The 22,229-nt window shown below is 37.2% G+C and overlaps 1 protein-coding gene across 2 annotated transcripts in view; it reads left to right on the forward strand.

Moving 5' to 3' along the window:
- Positions 1-22,229, forward strand: part of LOC139973508 (zinc-regulated GTPase metalloprotein activator 1A-like) — a 96,627-nt gene that overhangs the window by 16,187 nt on the left and 58,211 nt on the right. For both annotated transcript variants that reach the window (XM_071980250.1, XM_071980241.1), the window contains exons 11-12: positions 4,301-4,421; positions 13,644-13,709. In XM_071980250.1, the coding sequence (XP_071836351.1) occupies positions 4,301-4,421; positions 13,644-13,709 (187 nt within the window). The remainder of the gene's footprint in view (positions 1-4,300; positions 4,422-13,643; positions 13,710-22,229) is intronic.

The raw sequence follows: 22,229 nt of genomic DNA on the forward strand, positions 1-22,229 counted from the left end.
GGCTCTCCGTCCGCTATTACAGTTAATGAGAACTGTAGCCAATGCTCTGGAATTATGATGGATCATAGAAGCCTGGTGAAATCATTACGGCAAAAAAGATTGTTTCACAACTCGTCCTCCTGAGCAAATAAACATTGTTTTTATGACATCCTTTGAGGACAGTGAACCAGTGCCTAGTGTAAACTTGCCTGCTAGGTTTACCTCATACGTACCTTGTTCATTTTGGTGTCACAATGCTACAGACACAGACCTTTGCAAAGATATATATATATATATATATATATATGAGAAAAATGTTTATTATTATAGGGAAGTTGTTCCTTTTTGGAACTACCTCATTTGTTGCATGTACTGGAGTACACCGACCTTTGCGAACAGTCGATTGTTCTCATAACATGGATTAGCTCCTATCTTTAGTCAGTTATAGGAAGGCAAAGTCGTTTATATTCATTTACGACTGAAAATTGGAAAACAAAAGGAAGGTGAACTTTTATAAAGGCTTAAGGGACCCATATCACCAAATAAATGTTATTGCTTCGCGAGTCACATTTTATTTTTTATGTATGTATGTTAGAATCATTGAAGCTGTTAATATTCGGTAACTCGGTCAGTTTGACACAAATGATGCGTTCTATATAAATACAGTCTTTTACAACTCTGACAACGACCTGGAGGACGAATCCATGGGAACTACCTGGTGGTGACATTGTCACCATGGACCTCTCGTTACAGTAAAAAGATATGTTTAGACCTGGGGTGGGCAATCTACGGCCCGCGGGCCACATGCGGCCCTCCAGTTATTTTTTTGCGGCCTGTGAGATGTCTCAAGAAAAAGAAAAACAATCAATATATTATACATCATCACAAAAAACGAGCTAGCTGCTTTGATTTTATCGGCACTTATGATGCTGTCAGGAAGGCATATTATCCCCATTAATTATCAACTGTACTGTATTGACTTGTTTTTGTGACTACAGATTAAGTACACACACCTATTGCTTGAAAGTCCTCGGAGGTCGTTGGTTAGGTGCGGCCCAGTCAATTTTTCCCTCATATATCTGGCCCATTCATTCAAAAAGGTAGCCCACCCCTGGTTTAGACAATAATAAGTTCAGACGTAATACCAAGAAACCAAGAAATGTAGCAGAAAAGGAGAGAAAACACAACAGATTTGTCAGGGAATAACAAATCATTTTGAACCAATTGTGACTTTTTAATGAGATTCTAAACAAGGAGAGCACACATTACAGCTGTTTTAGCAAACATTTCAAATGTTTTGAATGTCAAGGCTAAGATATGTGCCATCAGAATGTCCCATTAACCCTTTTTCACATGTTAAATCAGCTTCAGGTTTGGCAAAGAAAGCACTTTTTGTTTTGTTTTAGTCTAGTTTGATGAGAAAGGTTACTAACTTTGACCTTTGCACTAGGATAATATTATGAAGCATTTTTAAACTTGTCAATATTAATTTAATATTCAATCTGTAATTTTTTTTATTTTGTAAACCTGAGTAATACCTAGTATCGATTGACCACTCTTGGACTAAGATTATATTATGAAGCATTTTTAGACTTTATTTTTATTTTAATTTAATATTAAATTTGACCGTATGTTTATTTGTAAATCTGTGTGATACCTAGTATTCATTGACCACTCTTATGTACTGTATCTTTTGGAAAATGGGCTATAACATACCAGCTTTTATTTTGCCATTCCCTCAAATAAATATGTTTGTCATTTCCCAAATAAATATGATTGTTGTCCCAGCCAAAATGCATCAGGCAATTGACCATGGGTGACATAATTAAAGTTGATCAACTAGACTATGACTGGAGCCATACCATTAATTACCATCCTGATTATTTTGAGATGTAAATTAATTACTTCATCGTTGGTGGTGCTTGCTCTTTTCCATATTTAATGTTTTTGCTTTACACTTCTACAAAACAATTCCTAATATATTCAGGCTGGGGCTCTTGTTTTTCATTTCCAGAATAATATATCTAATTATATTTTGTTGAATTTTGTTTATAAAAAGTGAAAAAATCTGTTGCAAAATTTTGATGATGGCAAAATTCAATTCAATCTTCAGCTTAAAACTAACTGTGCTGAAAATCTGTGAGTGTTTTGTTGGTATAATTAAATAAAAATTGTAGTATCTATGATGGTAAAAGCCCCACGCACAGCATGACATAAGTTTAATTTTACAATATTGTAAGCATCAGAGTTGCGGGTTAAAACCCAATTTAATGTGTGTTTTGTGTTTTTCATGTGATCTCATAGCTTGTGAATATTAAATATGAATTTTTTTGCTGAGGATTTAAGCTGCAATTGTAGCCAGTATTCTTGAGAGTAGTTTAGATGTAAATCACTTTTGTCAAGTTCAAGACGAATGCATGCTGAAATTTTTATTAAAACTTAATGTGCCGTTTTTTTGAGATGTGATCATTTGAACTTCATATATGGTTTGTAGCAGATGTGAACTTGAGACAACCAAGTGTGATGTCATAAATATATAACTACAGGAGAAGGATTTGTTTTTCTCTAAAATTTTAATTTTTCTTATTCTACTTTGAAAGTGAGTGCATCAAAATATGAATAGATTCATGAATGTTCGTCACTGGTATTTTATATAAAAGCTTCTGTATTATGTGTATTATGAAAGATAGAACCTTAAGTCCCTGATCCATTGTCAAAAACTAGGGGTGAAAAATAGAGAAAAGCAAACATTGCAAATCAATATTTATGGAATAATAAAACTAATATAAATTGTTAATAGGCAAGAGGAGTCCTCATAATCAATTGACAGAAGTAACTGTGTAAACAGGGTGTTTGCCGAAGTTTTAGAATAGTAATATGCGACCATCTTTGTCTTAATTAATATTCAATAAATAAGTTTAGATTGTAAAGATAGTTATAGTAAAATTTCTCCTACTTGAATCCTAACTGTCTATTGACATATGGCCTGACTTGTATGGCAAGTTGGCAACCGAATAGCGAGTGCAGGAAATTTCTTGGGAATGCTTGACAGTAAATTCTACCGTAATTATAACTTCAGGTATACCGTATGTATGAATCCGATGTTATTAAAAGTAAAAGTGTTGTCGGCATTCTAGTAATTTTCTTTAGTGTAGACCAGTGTTTCTTAAACTTTTTTAGACGACCACCCCCTTCGACCATCTTGAACTGTCCCAAGTCCCCCTACCCCCTCCCCTCGACTTACCGTTCATAGTCTGCCGCTCAAGCGAGCAATCAGACTGTCCGAAGATATGCATGTAGGAATTAAACAATAGCCTACATTCCCTTCAAGATGATGAATTTTTCTCGCAACAATAGTAATTTTTTTGTTCCCAGACCCCCTGGATGGCTTATTGTACCCTAAATCGCTGCAGTGTTGTGTCGTAATCGTCAGGGACCCCCAAATCAGTGCCAATGCCCCCACCCACTGTGTACCCTTTAGCGCCCCCCTGAGACTTCCCAACGCCCCCAGGTGGGCAGCAGGGACCACGTGTAGATGGTGGCACCTCGCAGCCATATAGATAGTACTACAAGCCAGGTTTGACAAGAGGAAGAAAATATTGGATAAAGAATTTACTGTAAATTCCTAGTTTCAAATAGGAAAAAAGAGTGGAAAGTGACCAGAAAGCTCCAAGTAAAGCATCAGAAAATAGGCTATATCAATAACATGAATTCAAGGGAAAGAGGGAACACTTCCACAGTGGCAAAGTTTTTTCTTTCTAGTTTATTGAGTTATGCACCAATACAGAAAAAAATACACACACAACGACAGTCTCAAAACAACCCATTCCAAAAGAGTCATCAAAAGTCCATGATCAGGTTTTGCCATTTATTGCCATTTTACAAAGGATTATTTCTTGTTACAAATATGTTAGTTTTGACCCTTCAAAGATCCAATTTCTCATGTTGTCAGTGTCATGCAGCGAAAATTCCTACCGTACATCAATTGCTGTTGCATGAATTTTGTACGGGAAATGTCAAGTTTAACTTTAAAACTTAGCTAAAATATACATGATGCAGAATTTTTTTTTTCCCACCGTGCCGCTTGTATATGTATATAAATTTATATTGATTGTCACTATAGTTTAATCGATCTAAATTCACCCTACGGTACGTACTTTTTGTCCCCTTTATTTTCTGTCTTTGTTAAGTTGTCTTCTTTAACCTCCACTCACATGATAATCAGCTATCCAATGTATTCAAACATGAATATTCATTGAGCATTAAACCATTTAACCGATTTGCTTTTAACAGTGACCTTAATTTTCCCTTCCTTCCACAGCGATTTTAAAGTAGTCGAGAAGTTCCAGTCACAGTACTGTCACCTGGATTCCTCGGTGGTCTCGGTCACCTTCCAAGTTTTGGGGAGTATTCCGTCCAGCGACCTAGATTCATACATTCAGGTAAGACGCTAAACTTGTGGCATCATTTTATTCATGTGTGAGTGTCTGAGAGGTGCTCGTAGGTAAGGAGAGGTGACGATTCCGTAGAAACGATGCAATTAGTTGATTTCTATAAATAATAGGACCCGGTCCTGGCGGATAAGTGCAGTTCACCTGTTGCTGATCTTCTCGATACTCGCGAAAGAGAGTCGAGCGTCTCTGCGATCTTCTCTTTCTTTCCCGCCTCGAGGAGTCAGCTCGGCTGATTGCATTGGTTGAATTTTCTGGCCGGTCTGCGATTGTGGAAGATGTAATTTACTCCGAGTTTAAGGAAGCCGTGGCTGTATTAATATGAGCGGTAGTTTTCTCAAAATGGAATATGAAAAGTTTTAATATGAGTTTCCTGACATAGCACTTTTCCTGTTATTAATTTTAACCATTTCAGCTAATAAGACCCCCCTGTACCACTGTGAGTTATGAATAGAGCCAAGGAAGTAAATGCACGAATAATACAAAGCTGAATGTCACACAGGTTGAGTGATAATATTGTAACAATGATCGTTATGGAGGGCAGTTGGTTGTTGTTAAGTTTTAATTTGCACATGTATGCTATTTTGGTACAGGCTTTTTTATGGATATTAATGAATTAGTTTGCATATGTATTTTTCCCTATGTTTCCAGATTTTGACATTTCTTGTCAAACGTACAACACTGAACACTTAAACTCTACTGGGCAAAAAGTTTTAAAAATATTTAAATATCATCAATTTGACTATTAAACTGCTGAATCTTATCCGCTTCAGTGCCCTATCAATTCTGTCATTAATAATCTTAGCCTTTCTTCAAAGCCTCAGGGTCATTAAAAACAAAGTAAAGTTTTTTTGGAGAAATTTGATGTCTTTTTTAGACAACATATAATAATTATTATCATATTTTGGACATATTCTAAGTTCAGAAATAATCCTAACTAAAGTTTGTATATTTGATGAGTCTATTGGTGCCTTACATCAGGATGCTTTCTGTGTTCTGTGTTAGCAAAAGTCAGTCAAATTTCTTTTATGCAGATGACTTGTATGATGTGGAAGATAGCACATGATCATGCAGCCATTGACAAGCTTTGCATAGATTCTATACTGTCAGTGCTGCAAATATGTTTGAAATTAATGGATTTCCTGCATACCTTAATATATGTGTTCAACTTTGTGCGCGTCCGTTCAACCATCTGGTAACAAAGAATGTCTCTTTCTGTTCATGAATGCTTTGTTACCCAGAACATTCATGAGTGACTCAGGCCTGCTTAATGTTTCCGAGTTTTATCAGACGTGACAATAACGCTGTAATATAGCAGGTACCCTACTGATGTATGCATGGTCATCTCGTCTGGGTTGTAGATTCATACAGGGCAATACCATTAAACTCAGCAGGCAATCAAGTGCTACTCAAACATGTATCACTGTTGAGATTTTCTAGCTTAGCTCCAATGAATAGGCAAACAGAACTAAAGTTTGTTGGAGAGGAATCATGCATTTAGATTGTAGGTGAAATGCATGTATTGTTGCTCTGGACAGGAACTGTTCCTCACCATAATGACTGGAAAAGCCATAAAGTTTGCCATATATTTATAGTTGGTTACACCTCTGAGCATCAAACTATAAAGCAATCTTATATGGCTGCAACTATTCCAATGCAGTCCTATTTTGTGACTGTATTTATTTAAAAAAAAAAAACATTTTGGCAAAACTTTTATTTATTGCTTCATTACATTGTTTCTGGTGCAATTTTGGAGGACCAAGGTTACACAATTATGTATGTCATAGGTACACTGACCCTTACCATGTCTTCTCCTGGTCAAAACAGTATGTAAGATAACTTTGGGCCACAACGTTGAATAATTTGAGAAGACCTTACATCAAAAGGTGATTTAATTTTGGTCTTTTCACATAATTTTGAGGAAAAATTAGTTTCCACTTGCCAGCATGGAGGAACTGGATAAAGTTTCAAATGTCACTTTATTTCCTTTAAAGTAACAATACATCATAGTAGAAGATTGACATGCAGGACAATCATATTGTCCATTGACATTGGACAAAGCAACCAGAGTATTCATCAGTTATATATACATGTATACACACAGTTGTTGTGATGTGTGTTGTGTGCGCCACATCAGAGTTGGCTGAACAACACAGTTGGCTTAATTTAAGAAAATTATGATTGATTGATGGATTGTGCTGGATATATATAGTCAGGAGTATAAATGTTGTATGAGCTGAGCTTGACTCAGACAAGGTTATGTTTAAGTCATTGTTTTGACAAAAGAAAGAAAAAGTCTTTTTTACTTGTAAATGATTCAAAAGATTGATGGATCATCTGACTGTGCCAGTGCCACAGCGGCCATGGCTTTTGTGTTCAGCACACGCTTGTCTGAAGGCTCCAGGAAGACTGCCTTGCCTAGTAAAAATGTCAACCTTCCAATTTAGATACAACAGTCTGATCTTTAACTGAATAATTGTTACAAATTTTTGTGGCATATATATTGAACTGTTCTTTTTCATGTCTCCATTCTGGGAAATGCTTCTGTAATTATGTTAATTTGCTCTCAATTAGATTGCAATGTCAGTCTTTATACTGGTGACAGCTGTCTCTTGTTTTAATGACGTCAATTGTTTTTATTGTACATCTATTTATAATCTGACTGATCTCAACTGGATTTCTTTGTATGTAAAATTAGTTAGGCTTCGTTATATTATTCCAAACTGCTTCCATGATCCAGCTTGATCAGAATTTTTCCGGATTTTCAGTTTGGTTTCAATTCCAGTTCTGCTAGACTACAGACTTGAAACCATCTGGAATTGGCTTTCGCCATTAAATTCTAAAATGTTTCACACAGGCTTGAAATGAACGATTCTTAGCCATTTCAATTGGTTCAACAATTATTTCAGGTTGATTTTCAACTGGTATACATTGTATTTGAACTAATTTAATCGCTTACATTATATTTTTTCCATACTGATCTGGCTTGAATATTCTTTAATACCTATTTGTACTGGTTTTAAGGTAGATCTGTTGGACACACTGTTTCCACTTTCCTTTGTACATATAAAACTAGTTTGAACTGGCTTTTGTCGTTCCATTCTTAACTAGTTCAAACTGGCTCGAATGGTGAACTAAACCTAATTCGATTGTTTGAACTGGTTTATATTGTATTTAAGCTAGTTTTAACATAGAGCTTCATTGTGCTGTTCCAATTTCCAAACTACCTGCAACTGGCTTAAAATTTACAAGATCTTTCTATTGTCATTTGTATATTTATAATTTTCATTGTGTAAATGAGAAAACAATAGAGAAACCTATTGTAGTTTACTCAGATCATATTGATAACTCAACATGCTCGGTTCCAACATCCATCATTAAATGCTTAATGGAATTGGCATTGAATTAGCTTTTCACACTTTACATTAACTCTGTCACTGTCCTTCAATTTTAGTTGTAAACAGTGTGGAAGAATTATTTTGCTTAATTTCCTGAAATGACTTAATACCTGAAAATTTTATGTCCCTGACATGTTTTAACCTAAGAGCTTGTACTTTTTTTCTTATTTAGATCAATCCATTGTTCATGAAAATGTAAAGCCCGAACTCCTTTCCGTGGAACGGATATTTCCCTTGCGTACATTTAACTTTTGTTCTTTTAAAACCATTCGACTATAATCAGTCCAAGAATATACTTATCAACGAAGTAAGTCTGATCATATTCAAACCTGTATTGTCGTCACCCTCTGTATCCCTCCTGTTTCACCAAACAAGTGTACTTTTCCTGTAACAAATGTGGATCTAAGCTAGACCAACAGACTACGCTCGACTTAATTCCCATCGAAAGCAAGATGAATGTCGATATTATCAATTAAGACGTCACTGGAGACACTCCACGCTCGTTTAAAATTCATACTACCTGTCATGATGTCAGAGCGGAGGGTTTTTGAACTTCCAGGAAAGTTCGTCCGGCTCACTCAGATCCATCTTGACAATATCGGAGTATCCTGTTGCCGAGAAGTCATCGAATATGCCAGATTAATTAATTGCTCTTGCTCGGGAATTAGAAAACGATCTTCATTTCGTATGCATGCCTTAATATTTTGTATTTGTAATGAGTCCCGATGCACTTTGACAATTTGGCGATGTTAGAAGTGTGATTTTTTTTTTTTTTGGGCTCACAAATTAGACCCGAACTTCTCTCTGTTTTTGCGTGGGAAATGTAAATTAGAACAGTATTTTAAAGTTTAATGAATCAATGACCAATTAGAGCTCACACAATCTCTGAGAGCGATGTAAGAATTAGGTCATGCAAGACACTAAAAGCGTGCATCGGTGGGAGTGGTATTGACGGTATAGATCCCCGGGTGGAATGACTCGGCATCCGTCCGTCGTGCTACACCAGCCTCCATCTTGGTACCAAATAATCTGAATAATTTAAGAAATGTTTCGTGAATTGGAGAAAAAACATAGAGTGTTCCTCAAATGTTCGATGAAGTGGTACATACTGAATAAGCCTTCCTTTTTCCTTAAAGGAGATGCTTATCCCAACCATGACATGATAGAGGTTAATGTCATGAACAACACTCTCAAAAACAGCTAGCCCTGGGGATAATATTGTTCTATTTGGGAGTTATCACAAATTTAACATGTTCCTTCACAAACGAGGTGGAAGATTTGATCAAATCTAAATATTACATCTTCAAGCCACATACATGTGCTTCATGTTTTTTATGATTTTCTTCCTTTATTAGAATGTTTATTTTCTGTACACAAAAAAAAATGATTGGATTTTGCAATTGCTGAATCAGAAAAATACTGAAGCTGTTTAATTACTTTTAAATTTCTTGTATTGTTCTCTCTATTTACTTATGGGAGAGCTCTACGAGACAAGCCCTCTGGGTTTTTTGGAGTGCTTCCTTTCACAATTTTCCCTGTTGTTGATATGTTTTGTCACTTAGTTTTAACTTCTCTGTATTTATATTGTGAAGAAACAAATAAATGAATGAATTAATGAATGAAATTTGGGATATCTCAAAAATGGAGCAAAATGTTCCTTAGCTGTTTAAGGGCAGTTGTGACTTCATAGAGATCTCATTCAAGTAAGCTAACAATAATGGTTCAAGGTTTGTATCCCCTTGAAATTCTATTGTATTTATTGTCAACATACAGTTTGGAGAAATTATCAGAACTGAAAGAAAAAAAAATGATTATCTCCCACACATACAGTAAAGTTGATCCTTGTAAAGTAACCATTAGTTTTGTGTAGACTGTATGCTAGGTCCAGAATAAGCAAGAACAGCAAGGCATAATTAATTATTTAAATTCAAAACGAAAGAGTAGGAGAATCAAAACTACTGAAGATCAAACAGTACAATGTCCAAAACAGAAAGAGTGTGAAAGTTTCTGCTATGAATTTAAAATTATTCAGGGGAAAGTTTGTAGAGATTGTTCATGATGTTTGTTGAATTCTTAGAGAATAAGAGTTGACCACAGTTTATCAATAAATGATGAAATATTAGTTAAAACAGCATTGTCCTTCATTTGATCGAATACAATGCGGACCAAACCATTTTCTTTTCTTTTTTTCCCATTTCAAACCAAAAAATTAAATTAGAAAGAGAAACCCTAAAATTGAATCCCATTTTAAATAGAAAGAGCCTACAAATTTAATTATTTTTCTTAAGGGTACATAGTCTTAACAGATTAGAGATGCCAAATAAAATGAAAAAGTAATACAAATTTAAACTTGTTGAATATATGCCCCCATGTCGGTTGCCAATTTTAATCATTTTTTTGCAATTAATAATGAGCTCATATGTCATATTTGATTATTTTTGCCATATCATTGCAAACAATGTGATTAAATATTGATAATATTGTATTGTTTCATCACACATGATATATTTTGGGCTCTAATCTAACTATTAATTTTAATGCCATCACTATTATGTCAGAAAATTACAGTGTATTGTCTCTTTTCTTCTCAACAAAAAACAAACAGCTCTTGTAAATATTGTTTTACATTATTCTGCAGCTTTTTTTAAATGTTGATTCAGTGATTTATAAGCTACCCTGTTAAAATGTTTTTGTTTGCATGTGTTTTACTGTATAGTGTGCTCCGTGAGTTAATTAAAAAAACTATAAGTTATGATTCTTTGAGCTGTAAACTTATTTGGCCTTGAGTTTGCCTCATGACTAAGATGTAAACATGTACGTACGCTTTGTACATAGTGAACAATTTAGTGCGGTGATCTGATGATATGGAAATTTTTGACCAAATGTTTGTTCTTGTCATGAGAATATTATATTAAGGATGAAAATGAAGGGGGGTACTGAATATGAATATTATCTCAATGTGAGATCCAAATAGTTGAAGAACTATTAACAATTTGCCTAGATCTGTGCTCAAATTGGAGTCAGTACTGTAGCTGGATTGACGTAACCATCAAGTTTTTCAACTGTATGACAACTTTGATGGAACTACCTTTATGTCCAGACATTTATCAAAATTGTGTTATTCATTCCCATCACTTTTTTTTTATAATTTTTTTTTTTATAAAACGCTAAAGTGAACAATAGCCCATGCAGATTGACAGAAGTCAAGACCAAATGTAGACAACAGGGTACTATAAAGGAAATCCACATGGGCCAATCAGTGGTCCACAGCAACTTAGAACAACAAAAAGAAACTTGAAATTTGAAGATATGAAGTAAGATGACAGGTTCAACGAAATCCCGACATGAAAGTTCACCCAATGTGCAGGGATTTGAAATAAATCCTAGAACTGTTTAAAGCCATACCCTACAACCAGAACTTTGGTTTAGACTCTTTTTTTTTGGCATCTTTGTCATTCATTTGATTTGACTTTTCTTTTCAAAACTCAGAATAATTCCTTCTTTATGATATACTGGAATATGTGTTAAATTGATTTACTAAGCAATGGAAAAACTAGCAGAAATAGTGCCTGAAAAAATACAGGGAAGATATGTCAAATTATTAACGATGCTTTAGGTTCTCTGAGAAAAGTGCAACTGAAAATGTTTACAAGACCACAAATTTAAGGGACTTAGAATTTGTTTAATTAAAAACATAATGTACCACATGTAACACACGGACAGAATTACCAGAGATATTGTTACCAAAGCACATTGTACTCACATTATTTTTACATATAGTATATCGTTGCTAGTTTAATTGAAATAACCAAAAGCAATTTTTATATGGAATCATTCAAACAAGACATTCAAATTTTCATAGCTACAGTAGATACCACTGTAGCCAAAAACATGACCAAAAACATGATGTTTCTTGCAGTAGCCAAATAAGTTTACAGCTCAAAGAATCATAAAATAACATAATGTACCACATGTAACACACAGACAGAATTACCAGAGATATTGTTACCAAAGCACATTGTACTCACATTATTTTTACATAGTATATCGTTCCTAGTTTAATTGAAATAACCAAAAGCAATTTTTACATGGAATCATTCAAACAAGACATTCAAATTTTCATAGCTGTGGTAGATACCAAGTTTATTAATTCTTCTATACAGTAAGTCACTGAATTTTTGACCCAGTTGTGCATATGTCCAAAATTAGGAAAGAGTTTTCAAATAACTGAGGTAGGTCTGAGGTAGGTCTGGACTATATATAGGTCTACACCACATTCATGATTATTTAATAAGCAGATTATGTTATTAATAAACTAATGAAATTGAGAGAAAATTAATTAATAGGCAATTAATCTATTGTTTAGCTCTGGTTTGAAATCTAGTAAAAACGTTATCGCGTTCATGTTCGCTTCAATTTCACAAGATTTTGTGACATGCCACCAAACTACTGTATGTAGCAACAACTAGTTTGATAATCAAGCATGGCGACACAAGCTATGCTGTGATCATAACCTGAGCTTTACACGTAAAATGGCTGTGCAATATATATGTATGATATAGGTAGACTATTAAAGGTGATTATGTAAAAAGAAATGTGTTTGTCCCATTGTTTATGTGACATTATGACATATACTTCAGTGGTGATTAATGCAATTTATTATGAATAATTATGTTGTTGTCATTGCCATCGATTGTTGGCAGTAGAGCTGAAATGCTTTTAATAAGTTCACAAAAGCAATTGTTCTTATGTTGTTATTAAATGTACAGTTAGTTAGATGTAAGGTTTGGTTATGATATGAAGGTGCTGTGCTTTGAGGGTGGATTCTGCATCAGTATGAATATTTCTCTTTAGGGGGTTAAAAGGTGTTTTATCAGATGCACTGTTTAATTTTTTCCTCAGTGAGCATGGATAATGGGGGGGGGGGGTGGTGGTAGTGGTGGTGTACACCTTCCCTCTTAAATCTCACACAAATATGCCAAAATAGTTATTAGCACAGACCTAATGTTAAAGACCAACTTTGTAGTCTAACTGTGCCTCAGAATGCACCATTTGACATCTTAAATTTTGAGGGAGGCCACCCCACCCTCACTGCTATGGCTGGGTAACAGCTTCAGGTACTCCAGGGTCACACCCTAACTTACTTAATAAACTCCTGGATCAACCACTTTTCAGATGTATCTGTATAACTGTCGCAGAAAGTTTGGACCTCTGATAGATCCGTGGATGTAGTGAAATAAATGAAATGCTATAAAATAATTTTTAGAAGAAAGTTTGCAAGTCCTGATAGAAGAAAATTGAAATAAATTATAACCAAAAGAGTTCCACATCTAACATCACTGATTTGCGATATTGTATGGATGGTAGATTCTGTTGATGCAACATCTTTCAGTTATGTACATGAAATGGTTTTATGTTGACCTTTAGACAGTTAAAAGTTTCTCCATTGTGTTCTCCTTAATTACTGTCTTATTGTGTTAGTCTATTATTACTATGTGATTCCAAAGAGGAAAACATTTGTGGGGGCACCTTGTTGATCAGAGATTGATGGGCCTTAAGTCAATATTCCTTTCTCTTCAATAGATTTAATCTGTCATTTAGTCGGAGCCGTATGTAGCACTCTGGTCTCTCTTAAAGTTTATCTTTGAGAACGTCATGTTTGAGAAACCTGAGAAACTAAATTTTCATATTTATTACAGTAATGTGCATTGTGTGAGAATCCTGTAATCATTATGACTTATGATATTTCCCTTTAGTGGTGTAATCTGAAAGAAATATGAGGTAATCTTTGTTTTTTTTCTTCTTTTCATTTTAGGATATCATTTGGGAAAAATCTGTGTGCAATAGCAGTGGTGACGCAATGGAAGTGATACGGATGAAGGTAAGTGAATTTCTTCAAATTCCACTCGTGTTATTAAAAACGATTTGGTGATATTCGGGTTTCATTTCAGGGAGGCTGTCTGGTACCAAGGGCTACCAAATGACTTTACCTAATAACATTCCCATCACCATCCACCACACCCCTCCCCCCCCCCCAACATACACAATATTCATTGGAGGAGTTGTCTGAGAAATTCCATTGTCCAGTATAAGGGACTCGTGGACGTGGATGGTCTCACTCAACTTAATTACTTCCTTAACACTTCCATCATCTCGTTGTTGAAGCTGATTGCTTCGCTGAATTGCGAAAACCACATTCTAAGCATATCATATGTGATAAATAGGAATTACTTTAAATGTGGATGCTAGTTTGTGGATGCCTCTGGCGGTGTCCTTCTGTATAATGTTTTAACTGTACGTTGATCCACAAAGGAAAATCTAATCCACAGTTATTTCCCAATTCCTACAAAAGAATTTTTGATGGAAATGTAAAACCACAGAAAACATCGACGTCTAAGCAAACATATCAAACGTACTCATTTTCTAGGAATTTAGGCAACAATTAGATTATAATGACCTACTACTCTATGTCAAGCATTTGAGTGACATATACTGTGATGACATCACAGGACACCTGCTGTAATCCACTTTCTGGAGTAAGGCAAGGATTTTTAAAAGCCAGCCAGACTTGGTTGACATTCAGCCATACATTACCGTATCTAGAGTTACAGACTAAATATTGACTTTGGATTTTTCAACAAACAGTCGCGGCATATTTTCCATCTTCAACATAAGATTGACATTTTCTGCCACCATAAGATCCCTCTTGAAGCTGTTTACTATTATATGCCCAAATGGCTGCCCATAGTTTACAAGATCAGGAGAAAGGGGTAATGGTTAACCAGCCAATGGGAGGAACTTAAAGTAAAGCAAGGCTGAACATTTCCATCGCATACTGTTTATGCTTTCCTGGTTGGGGGTGAAGATGAAAATACATACAACTTTTATCACCATTATCACAGCATGTAACTCTCCTCAGTATTTCAACAACACTGCTGCGATATGAAATGAAAGAAGTTGATTTACGGTTTTCTGGATGTATCTCTGGTGATATTAACAGACAATGCCAGTAGTTGGTCCTTTATACTTGGACCTTCAGTAATAAAGCTTATTGGAATTGATCACATAACAACGCTAGCTGAAAGTTCTTCATAAATTTTGTGACCATAATTTTGTGCAGATGCAAAGCAAGTATCTGTTCATGTACCGAGTTGCTTCTTTCCACAACCGTTGTGATCTTAGATACCTATTATTTTCATAGTTGTTTTCAATGTTTCTTTCTCGTACTCAACTTGTCATCACTAGTTATTAGTATTCTATTGCTTGGTTGCTATATGCTCACTATCTTCTTCACAATGGTGACCATAGAACTATATAAACTAGAGTAATTGATCTTCTAGCTGCTGACAAATGTAACAGTTGCTAACAGCCATACTGAAGTGGTATTGCCCTTAATAAATAAGACCATTTTAATATCAGATACATAGATGTCACAGTTGGTGTAAATCTTCATACTCAAACATTGGAAGGTTTGTAAACGGGGAATTTAGGCCAAAGATTACTTTGAAACGTTACAGTTTACTAACTCTATAAAGCAACTGCTAACCAGCACAAGTTGATTGGCCAATTCCACGTTCAAGTTTGATGAGGAAACCTTGATAAACAGTCTTGACAATTAAAAATGGCTCAACGTAGACCTAGAGCTCCCCAGTAGGCTGCCAGCAGGCCAAGTCTTGTTTTGTGGGAGATTTTAATACATCCGGCATAAAATTACGCCTCGAGTCGTCCAACAATATTGCACCTCATCGGGGTCTGGGGGCCAATAAGTCCTTAGGTTTGAGCACCCTACTAGCCTACAATACGCAATGCCCCATCATCTATATTGAGGGTTTGAGTCCCTTTGCTCCAAACCAATATTTCTCTCTCTCTCTCTTCAAGAAACTTAGTAGACAACCATTGACCATGAGTAGTGTACATTTTCCATTACATCAGATACATTAGCAGCCATACAAAATTAGACCAAGAAAAAACAGGAAAATATTCTTTCCTGAGTTTTTCCTTTCTTGTTTTAGAAGAGGTACAGTAGGGGGAAGGGGAGGTGTTTATCATTTATCCTCCCATTATCTATGATGTACATTTGTTTGACAATTAAAGATACATCTCTTACCCATATCTTCATTTTGTGAAGACAGTATCTGTTGTAATGTATTCCACATCTAACATTATATTATGAAGGAAGATGAAATATTAAAGCGAAGGAACAAATGTTCATACTCTTTTATTTCTTTTTTTTTTATTTCTTTTCTTTTTTTCCCCCAAATTGTGTAGAAAACTGTGGAAAATAGTTTTGAATGGGGCAAAAGTAGTAGTGTGTGTAGAGAGAATGTACAAGGTTGTTTGCATTTCTTATTGAAGTAGTATCGTCCGTTTCTGTGAGGTAAAACCATAATTTAAGCAAATCGAATATTTATTTTGGTAAGATCAGAGACCCCCGGTGGATCGGTGCAGTTTTTTTTACTTATAAACTACACTATCAATAACCATCAGTTATTTAACCTGTAGTACCCATCAAAAACCATGTCACTACAATCAAAGAAAAAAAAAATTGGAAAGCATTCTGATACCGAGAGTGCCCTGTCGTTGATATTGTAACTTTTTTTTTCTTCCCCCTTTGGTGGTTTGGGACCTTCACTTGTCAACAAAATATCAAATTTTTCTCTCTTTCTTAAGGAAACATAGCTCTCCATGGACAAACCTCTTTGTATTTTGGTATTTTTTCCTTCTTTCTTTGATGGAAACACAATCTGTGTGGATTGGTTATGAATGTGCTATTGTTGTTCTTTCGTAGAACATGCGCTGCTCAAAGGAACCTGTTCATGAGCTACATTACATAGAGAGCCGTCTTTACAACATGTTGATGTGTGAGTTTGAACTTTGACCCCACTTGGGCTTAAAATATGTTTTTGCTGCAGGGGTGAAGACTTTACAAGCTCAACTCGCTAAAAGCCCAAAGAAAACAGATCGTTGATCAGCAACGAAAACCATCTGTTGTATGGCCATTTCAGTTATTGTTCTTGGAGCGGATCCTTTGTAGCTCTGCGATTCTTATTTGTGTTTCCTCTGACACAGCCGCACGGTAGTAAGGGTACGATGATGGCATTTTAAGTACCCCTCTCTCTTCCTCCGGGCTACAAACGTGCTGTGTTAGAGATCAATGTCTCTCCGGTGCTTCTTTTAGGTTTGATGTTTAAATTTGCAACATTCTCACAGTTACTCGGGCTGTTCTTTGACTTTTATAGTATATTTAAAGATGCATGGTAACATATGATATTGAAGGACAGGTACAGGAAGGGGATGAGGATGGACGAGGTAGGGGGATGTTAAGAGGTGTAAATAACTGTGTAACATTCTACCAGTAACCCTGTACTTGACTTTATAGTAATTAAGATACATGGCAACATAAAGGGAAGTACAGTATTGAAGGACAGGGACAGGAAGGGGATGAGGAAGGACCAGGTAGGGGATGTTAAGAGGTGTAAATAACTGTGCAACATTCTCCCAGTAACCCTGTACTTGACTTTATAGTAATTAAGATACATAATAATAATAATAATATAAAGCATTTATATAGCGCCTAACATCACAGAGGCCACTAAGCGCTTTACAGTAAAAGGTGAAACAGAAAAATGCAAAACTACAAAACTGCAAAAAATCAAACAAACGAATAAAAACACTAAAAAAAAAAACACCTAAAAGAACAGGAAGATACAAATAGACAAGGAAAAAAGGCGGATAAAGGTAACATGGTAACATAAGGGGGGAAGTACAGTATTGAAGGATAGGGACAGGAAGGGGATGAGAAAGGACCAGGTAGGGGATGTTAAGAGGTGTAAATAACTGTGCAACAATCTCCCAGTAACCATGTACTTGAATTTATAGTAATTAAGATACATCGCAACATAAGGGAAAGTACAGTATTGAAGGACAGGGACAGGAAGGGGATGAGGAAGGACCAGGTAGGGGATGTTAAGAGGTGTCAATAACTGTGCAACATTTTCACAGCTACATGAATTTATGGTTATTTAAAATACTTGACAGCACAAGGGCTTAATGGTATTAAAGGATAGTGGGGGGGGGGGGGGGCGTGTTGGAGCATGCAAAGGGTGTAAATATCTCTTCCTTGCATTCATTTATAGTTTTGAAATTGCAATGTTCATATTGTGACAATGAATTGGTGGAGCAGTCTCAGAGCAGAATGATGACAGTAAGGCAGATGAAGTGAAGTGATTAATGGTAAGAAGAGAAGATCAGGGGATTGGGGTCGCCGAAGTGGATTAGGGTACACCTGTAAATAGATGTCCTTTATTTTGGGCTATGGTCATACATCATGAGGGAGGTATGTTATTAAAAGGATAGGGCAAGGGAATGGGGTAATGGGGGGGGGGAGGGAGGAGGGGTATGCAGAGAAGTAAATACCTGATATGGATAAGAAGAAAAGGTCAGGACCAGGAATTGGGGGTGAGTGGGGGAGGAGGGGGCAGGATCACCTTTCAAATAAATAAACTTAAGTTTTGGCTTTGGTATTAATTAAGATGCATGGCAGCATGAGGGAGGTATCGTACTGAAAGAATAGGGCAAGCCAGGAAAAGGAATCATGGGGAGTGAGTGTTAAAACCTCTTCCTCAGTCACAGTTAGTTTTAGTTATTCAGGTTGACCACTTGAGTTTAATGTCCAGGACTTTATCTTGTAGAGATGTTCATCAATTATCACGTCACAGAGTTGCAAGATGTTCTAATTTTCAAACGAGTTTGGTGATCGAATTTTTATGTGATGTTACATGAACATGTTCAATAGTACAATCATGTGGGAGAGGGGAAGATGCTGGGGAGAGAGGAGAGATTATTGCGGGAGAGGGCACCATACAAGAGAATCAGAAAGTCTAGGACTGGTTTAGTTGCTGTAGTTATGCTTTATCAACTGACAGGATTCCTAATTTAACACATATTTTCTGTTTTGCACGTTATTTGTTGATGCTTATAATGCTGTTATATAACAACATTTTCTTTTGGGTGGGGGCGGGGAAGGGGAGGGCGAAGACAAAACTTCCATAAGTACACACAGGCACACAAATAAAACCCCAATATTTCTAGTGGAAGCACGCCCTCTACGAAATTGTCATTTAACGCCTTCTCAAATCCCCCCACTCCACAAACTTTTATCTCTGGAACAACTTACTCTTTGGTAATCTCTCAGAGACCGCACACCAAGCCTCCTGTGGCCGCGTGGTTCTGTCGTTGACAGAGGCCCGTTGGTGGAATGGAGGTTACAATAACACAGCCGCCATTTGTAACACATGTTGCAGTACAGTTATATAGTAGTATGTCTCTCAGCAGCCTACACTTTTTACCGTTTGTACATGCCCGCAGAACGGTATCGAGGTATTGCGATGCTGCGACCGCGGACAGAGCAAACAGTCGTCACCTAGGCAACTACAAAACTTTCCCTGCAACGCCGCCTTCCCCAAGGGTTTGGACGCCAAAGAAATGAAAGAAATGTAGAGAAGCGAATGACGAAAGATAACTCTAAACATTTATGGAATTTTGATTGTGGAGATAATCTCGTTTCGATAAATGTATGTGTTAGTATACTGTCGATGCAACATCGTTGACAAAACAGAGATTTTTTCTCCCGTCTTGGACGATGAAACATGAATGTCTGTGGAAAACTTAAGGCGTGCTTTCGTAACCTGCATGTTCCATATATACATTTTGTCATAGACCACACCCGGTTATCACACAATTTCCATGAAAATATATATACGCATTGTTTGCTCACGTTGTTGATGGCCTATCAGTTTTAGATCCTAACATAAAAGACAGCTTGTGTGGAGAGCAGTTTAATTTCAATATTTAAGATTATGGTATGTTAAGACTACAATCAAAATATATACGAACTCCTGTGAAGTGTCGACAATTGAGAGTCTAGAATGCCAAGAATGGGGTGGTGTAAAAAGAAGAGGCGAACATATAGCTTTAAAAACATACGTTAGTGGTGACTACGTATAAATATATTGTCAAACTTACAAAGTTTGTGTACGCCAATAGCGTTCTCCGCAGGGTCGAAAGGTTTATACCGACCCCCACGGGCTGGCTATAACGTGATAGGCGACAAAGCCTAGCTGGTATTCACGTTCAACCTGTATACTGACCTTCATATGGTCGAAAGCAAATGTACCGACCGTCAGTGGCTTATTATACTGTTACAGGCGACAGTGGGAAGGATGTATTCATCTTCCTTAGGGACCATATGTATTAACGATAATCAGTGCCTAATTATTACGTTAGGCGATAAGCCTAGCCGGTGATCAGTTTCAACACGCGTACTGTCTGCCATAGGATGGATAGTGTTATATCGATCGTCAGTGGTTAATAATAACGTTAGGCTGGTCGAAATCGCTATACGTGCAATATATCATACTGTTAACAGGAACAAGAAGCCATGAGACAAAAGTCAAACTAATCCAAGTAGAGACATGTTTACCGAATTGACCTTAAAAAAAAACACCCTTCACCCTGCCACTTCCTCTGATTCACCCTATGCGCGCACGAATGACCTGAAGTCATGCTTCTCTCTCTTTCGCCCTCTCTGTACATTATGTGAATGTATTTCCTAGGATTTCACCATGAAAAGCATTTCATGATGGCATACCATGGAAACGGTACTGTCGTACCAGAATGAGTGCATCGCCAAGGGGGAGGAATATTAAGAGGAGGTGGGGGACGACATGGGGGTTTTCCCCAATCATGATGCTCTCCCACAGCTCCCCTCCCTCACCTCCCCTCCCTCACCTCAGTCGGAGAGGCCCTCCCGTAGCCACTCTTTTGCCCGTAATATGCACTCCATACGTGAGCGCTTTTTTTTTTATATAACCAAAATGTTTCCCCCGAAACAGCTTACTTGCATTCCACTTCACCCTTTTCCCCACACTCTGGAAATTCCTGACGGTGCCGACACGGACCACTATAGGCCTCAATTTTTCTGTCGACTGTCAAGGATACGGTATCCATTTTTCTCTCGCTTCATTGCTACCAAACTGAGGTAGTGTAATGTGTTAAAGGAATGAAATGCACTTTTATTCTTATTTCGGTTATGTTTATTTATTTGAAGTTCTGATCAGTCACATTGCCGCTCGTTTCGCTTACATCAGAAAACTCGCCCTTTAAGGGCTTAGTAATCCAACTTCATCGTTTAATGCCTTCCACTTTCCAGGTAGCACAGAAAATAATCAAGTATGTGTTCTGGACTGGTACCCCCCCCCCCCCCACCAGCAATACCAACTCTTTGGAACACCAAAATATTGACGACAATTGGGCAGTATCCCGGCATTAATAGATCATTAATCTCTAAATAAGGATTTCCTCCTTCTTAAAGGAACACAACATGAACATTACAACGACGTAACCTGTATACTGTATAATTGTTCTACCAAACGTCCGCCCTGCACGGTTTCACCCTGCACGGTTTCACCCTGCACGGTTTCACCCTGCACGGTTTCACCCTGCACGGTTTCACCCTGCACGGTTTCACCCTGCACGGTTTCACCCTGCACGGTTTCACCCTGCACGGTTTCACCCTGCACGGTTTCACCCTGCACGGTTTCACCCTGCACGGTTTCACCCTGCACGGTTTCACCCTGCACGGTTTCACCCTGCACGGTTTCACCCTGCACGGTTTCACCCTGCACGGTTTCACCCTGCACGGTTTCACCCTGCACGGTTTCACCCTGCACGGTTTCAGTGGTTTCACCCTGCACGGTTTCACCCTGCAGGCTTAGGAATGATCTTATCGTTACGTCTCATCTTTGGTCAGTAACCATCTAACAATACAGTTTAAATAAATGAATGCTTGTGTATATTCTGACCAGGGGTTGCGTCACTGTTCCAACAAGATGCTTTCCTGCCTCTTCTCTTCTCTCCACCGAATCCCCTCTCTTTCCTCATCTCTCACCCTCATCACCTTCCTCGTCTATTCTTCATACTCCCTCCTCTAGTTCCTCTATTTTCTACTCACTCCCCCTCTTGCCTCCCTCTAGTCTCCTTTCTACGTTCTCTCTCTAGTCTCTACTTTCCTTCCCTCCTTCGCCCCCCCCCCCCCCTAACCCCTCACATCTCTCCTATATATCATCGCTTGAAATCGTTGTAAATTGGAGAATATAATTTGTTCGCCCTCAAGGTGGCTCATTTAGATTTTTTTCTTCTCGTCAGTCACTTAACTGATTAATCAACAAATAAAAGTAACAGAAAACTATTGTACTAGTTAATTACTTGCGAGAGATGTGACGTCACAATCTCAGCGTGCAAAGCAGCCCCCCTCCCTCCCGGCACCCCCCCCCCCCCCGACATCAGGAATGTTCCGAAGCTTATCGAATACTTATTGTTTGCGTGTAAATCGTTCAGCTGA

The sequence above is a fragment of the Apostichopus japonicus genome, chromosome 2 (genome assembly GCF_037975245.1).
Source record: "Apostichopus japonicus isolate 1M-3 chromosome 2, ASM3797524v1, whole genome shotgun sequence".
Taxonomy (NCBI): domain Eukaryota; kingdom Metazoa; phylum Echinodermata; class Holothuroidea; order Aspidochirotida; family Stichopodidae; genus Apostichopus; species Apostichopus japonicus.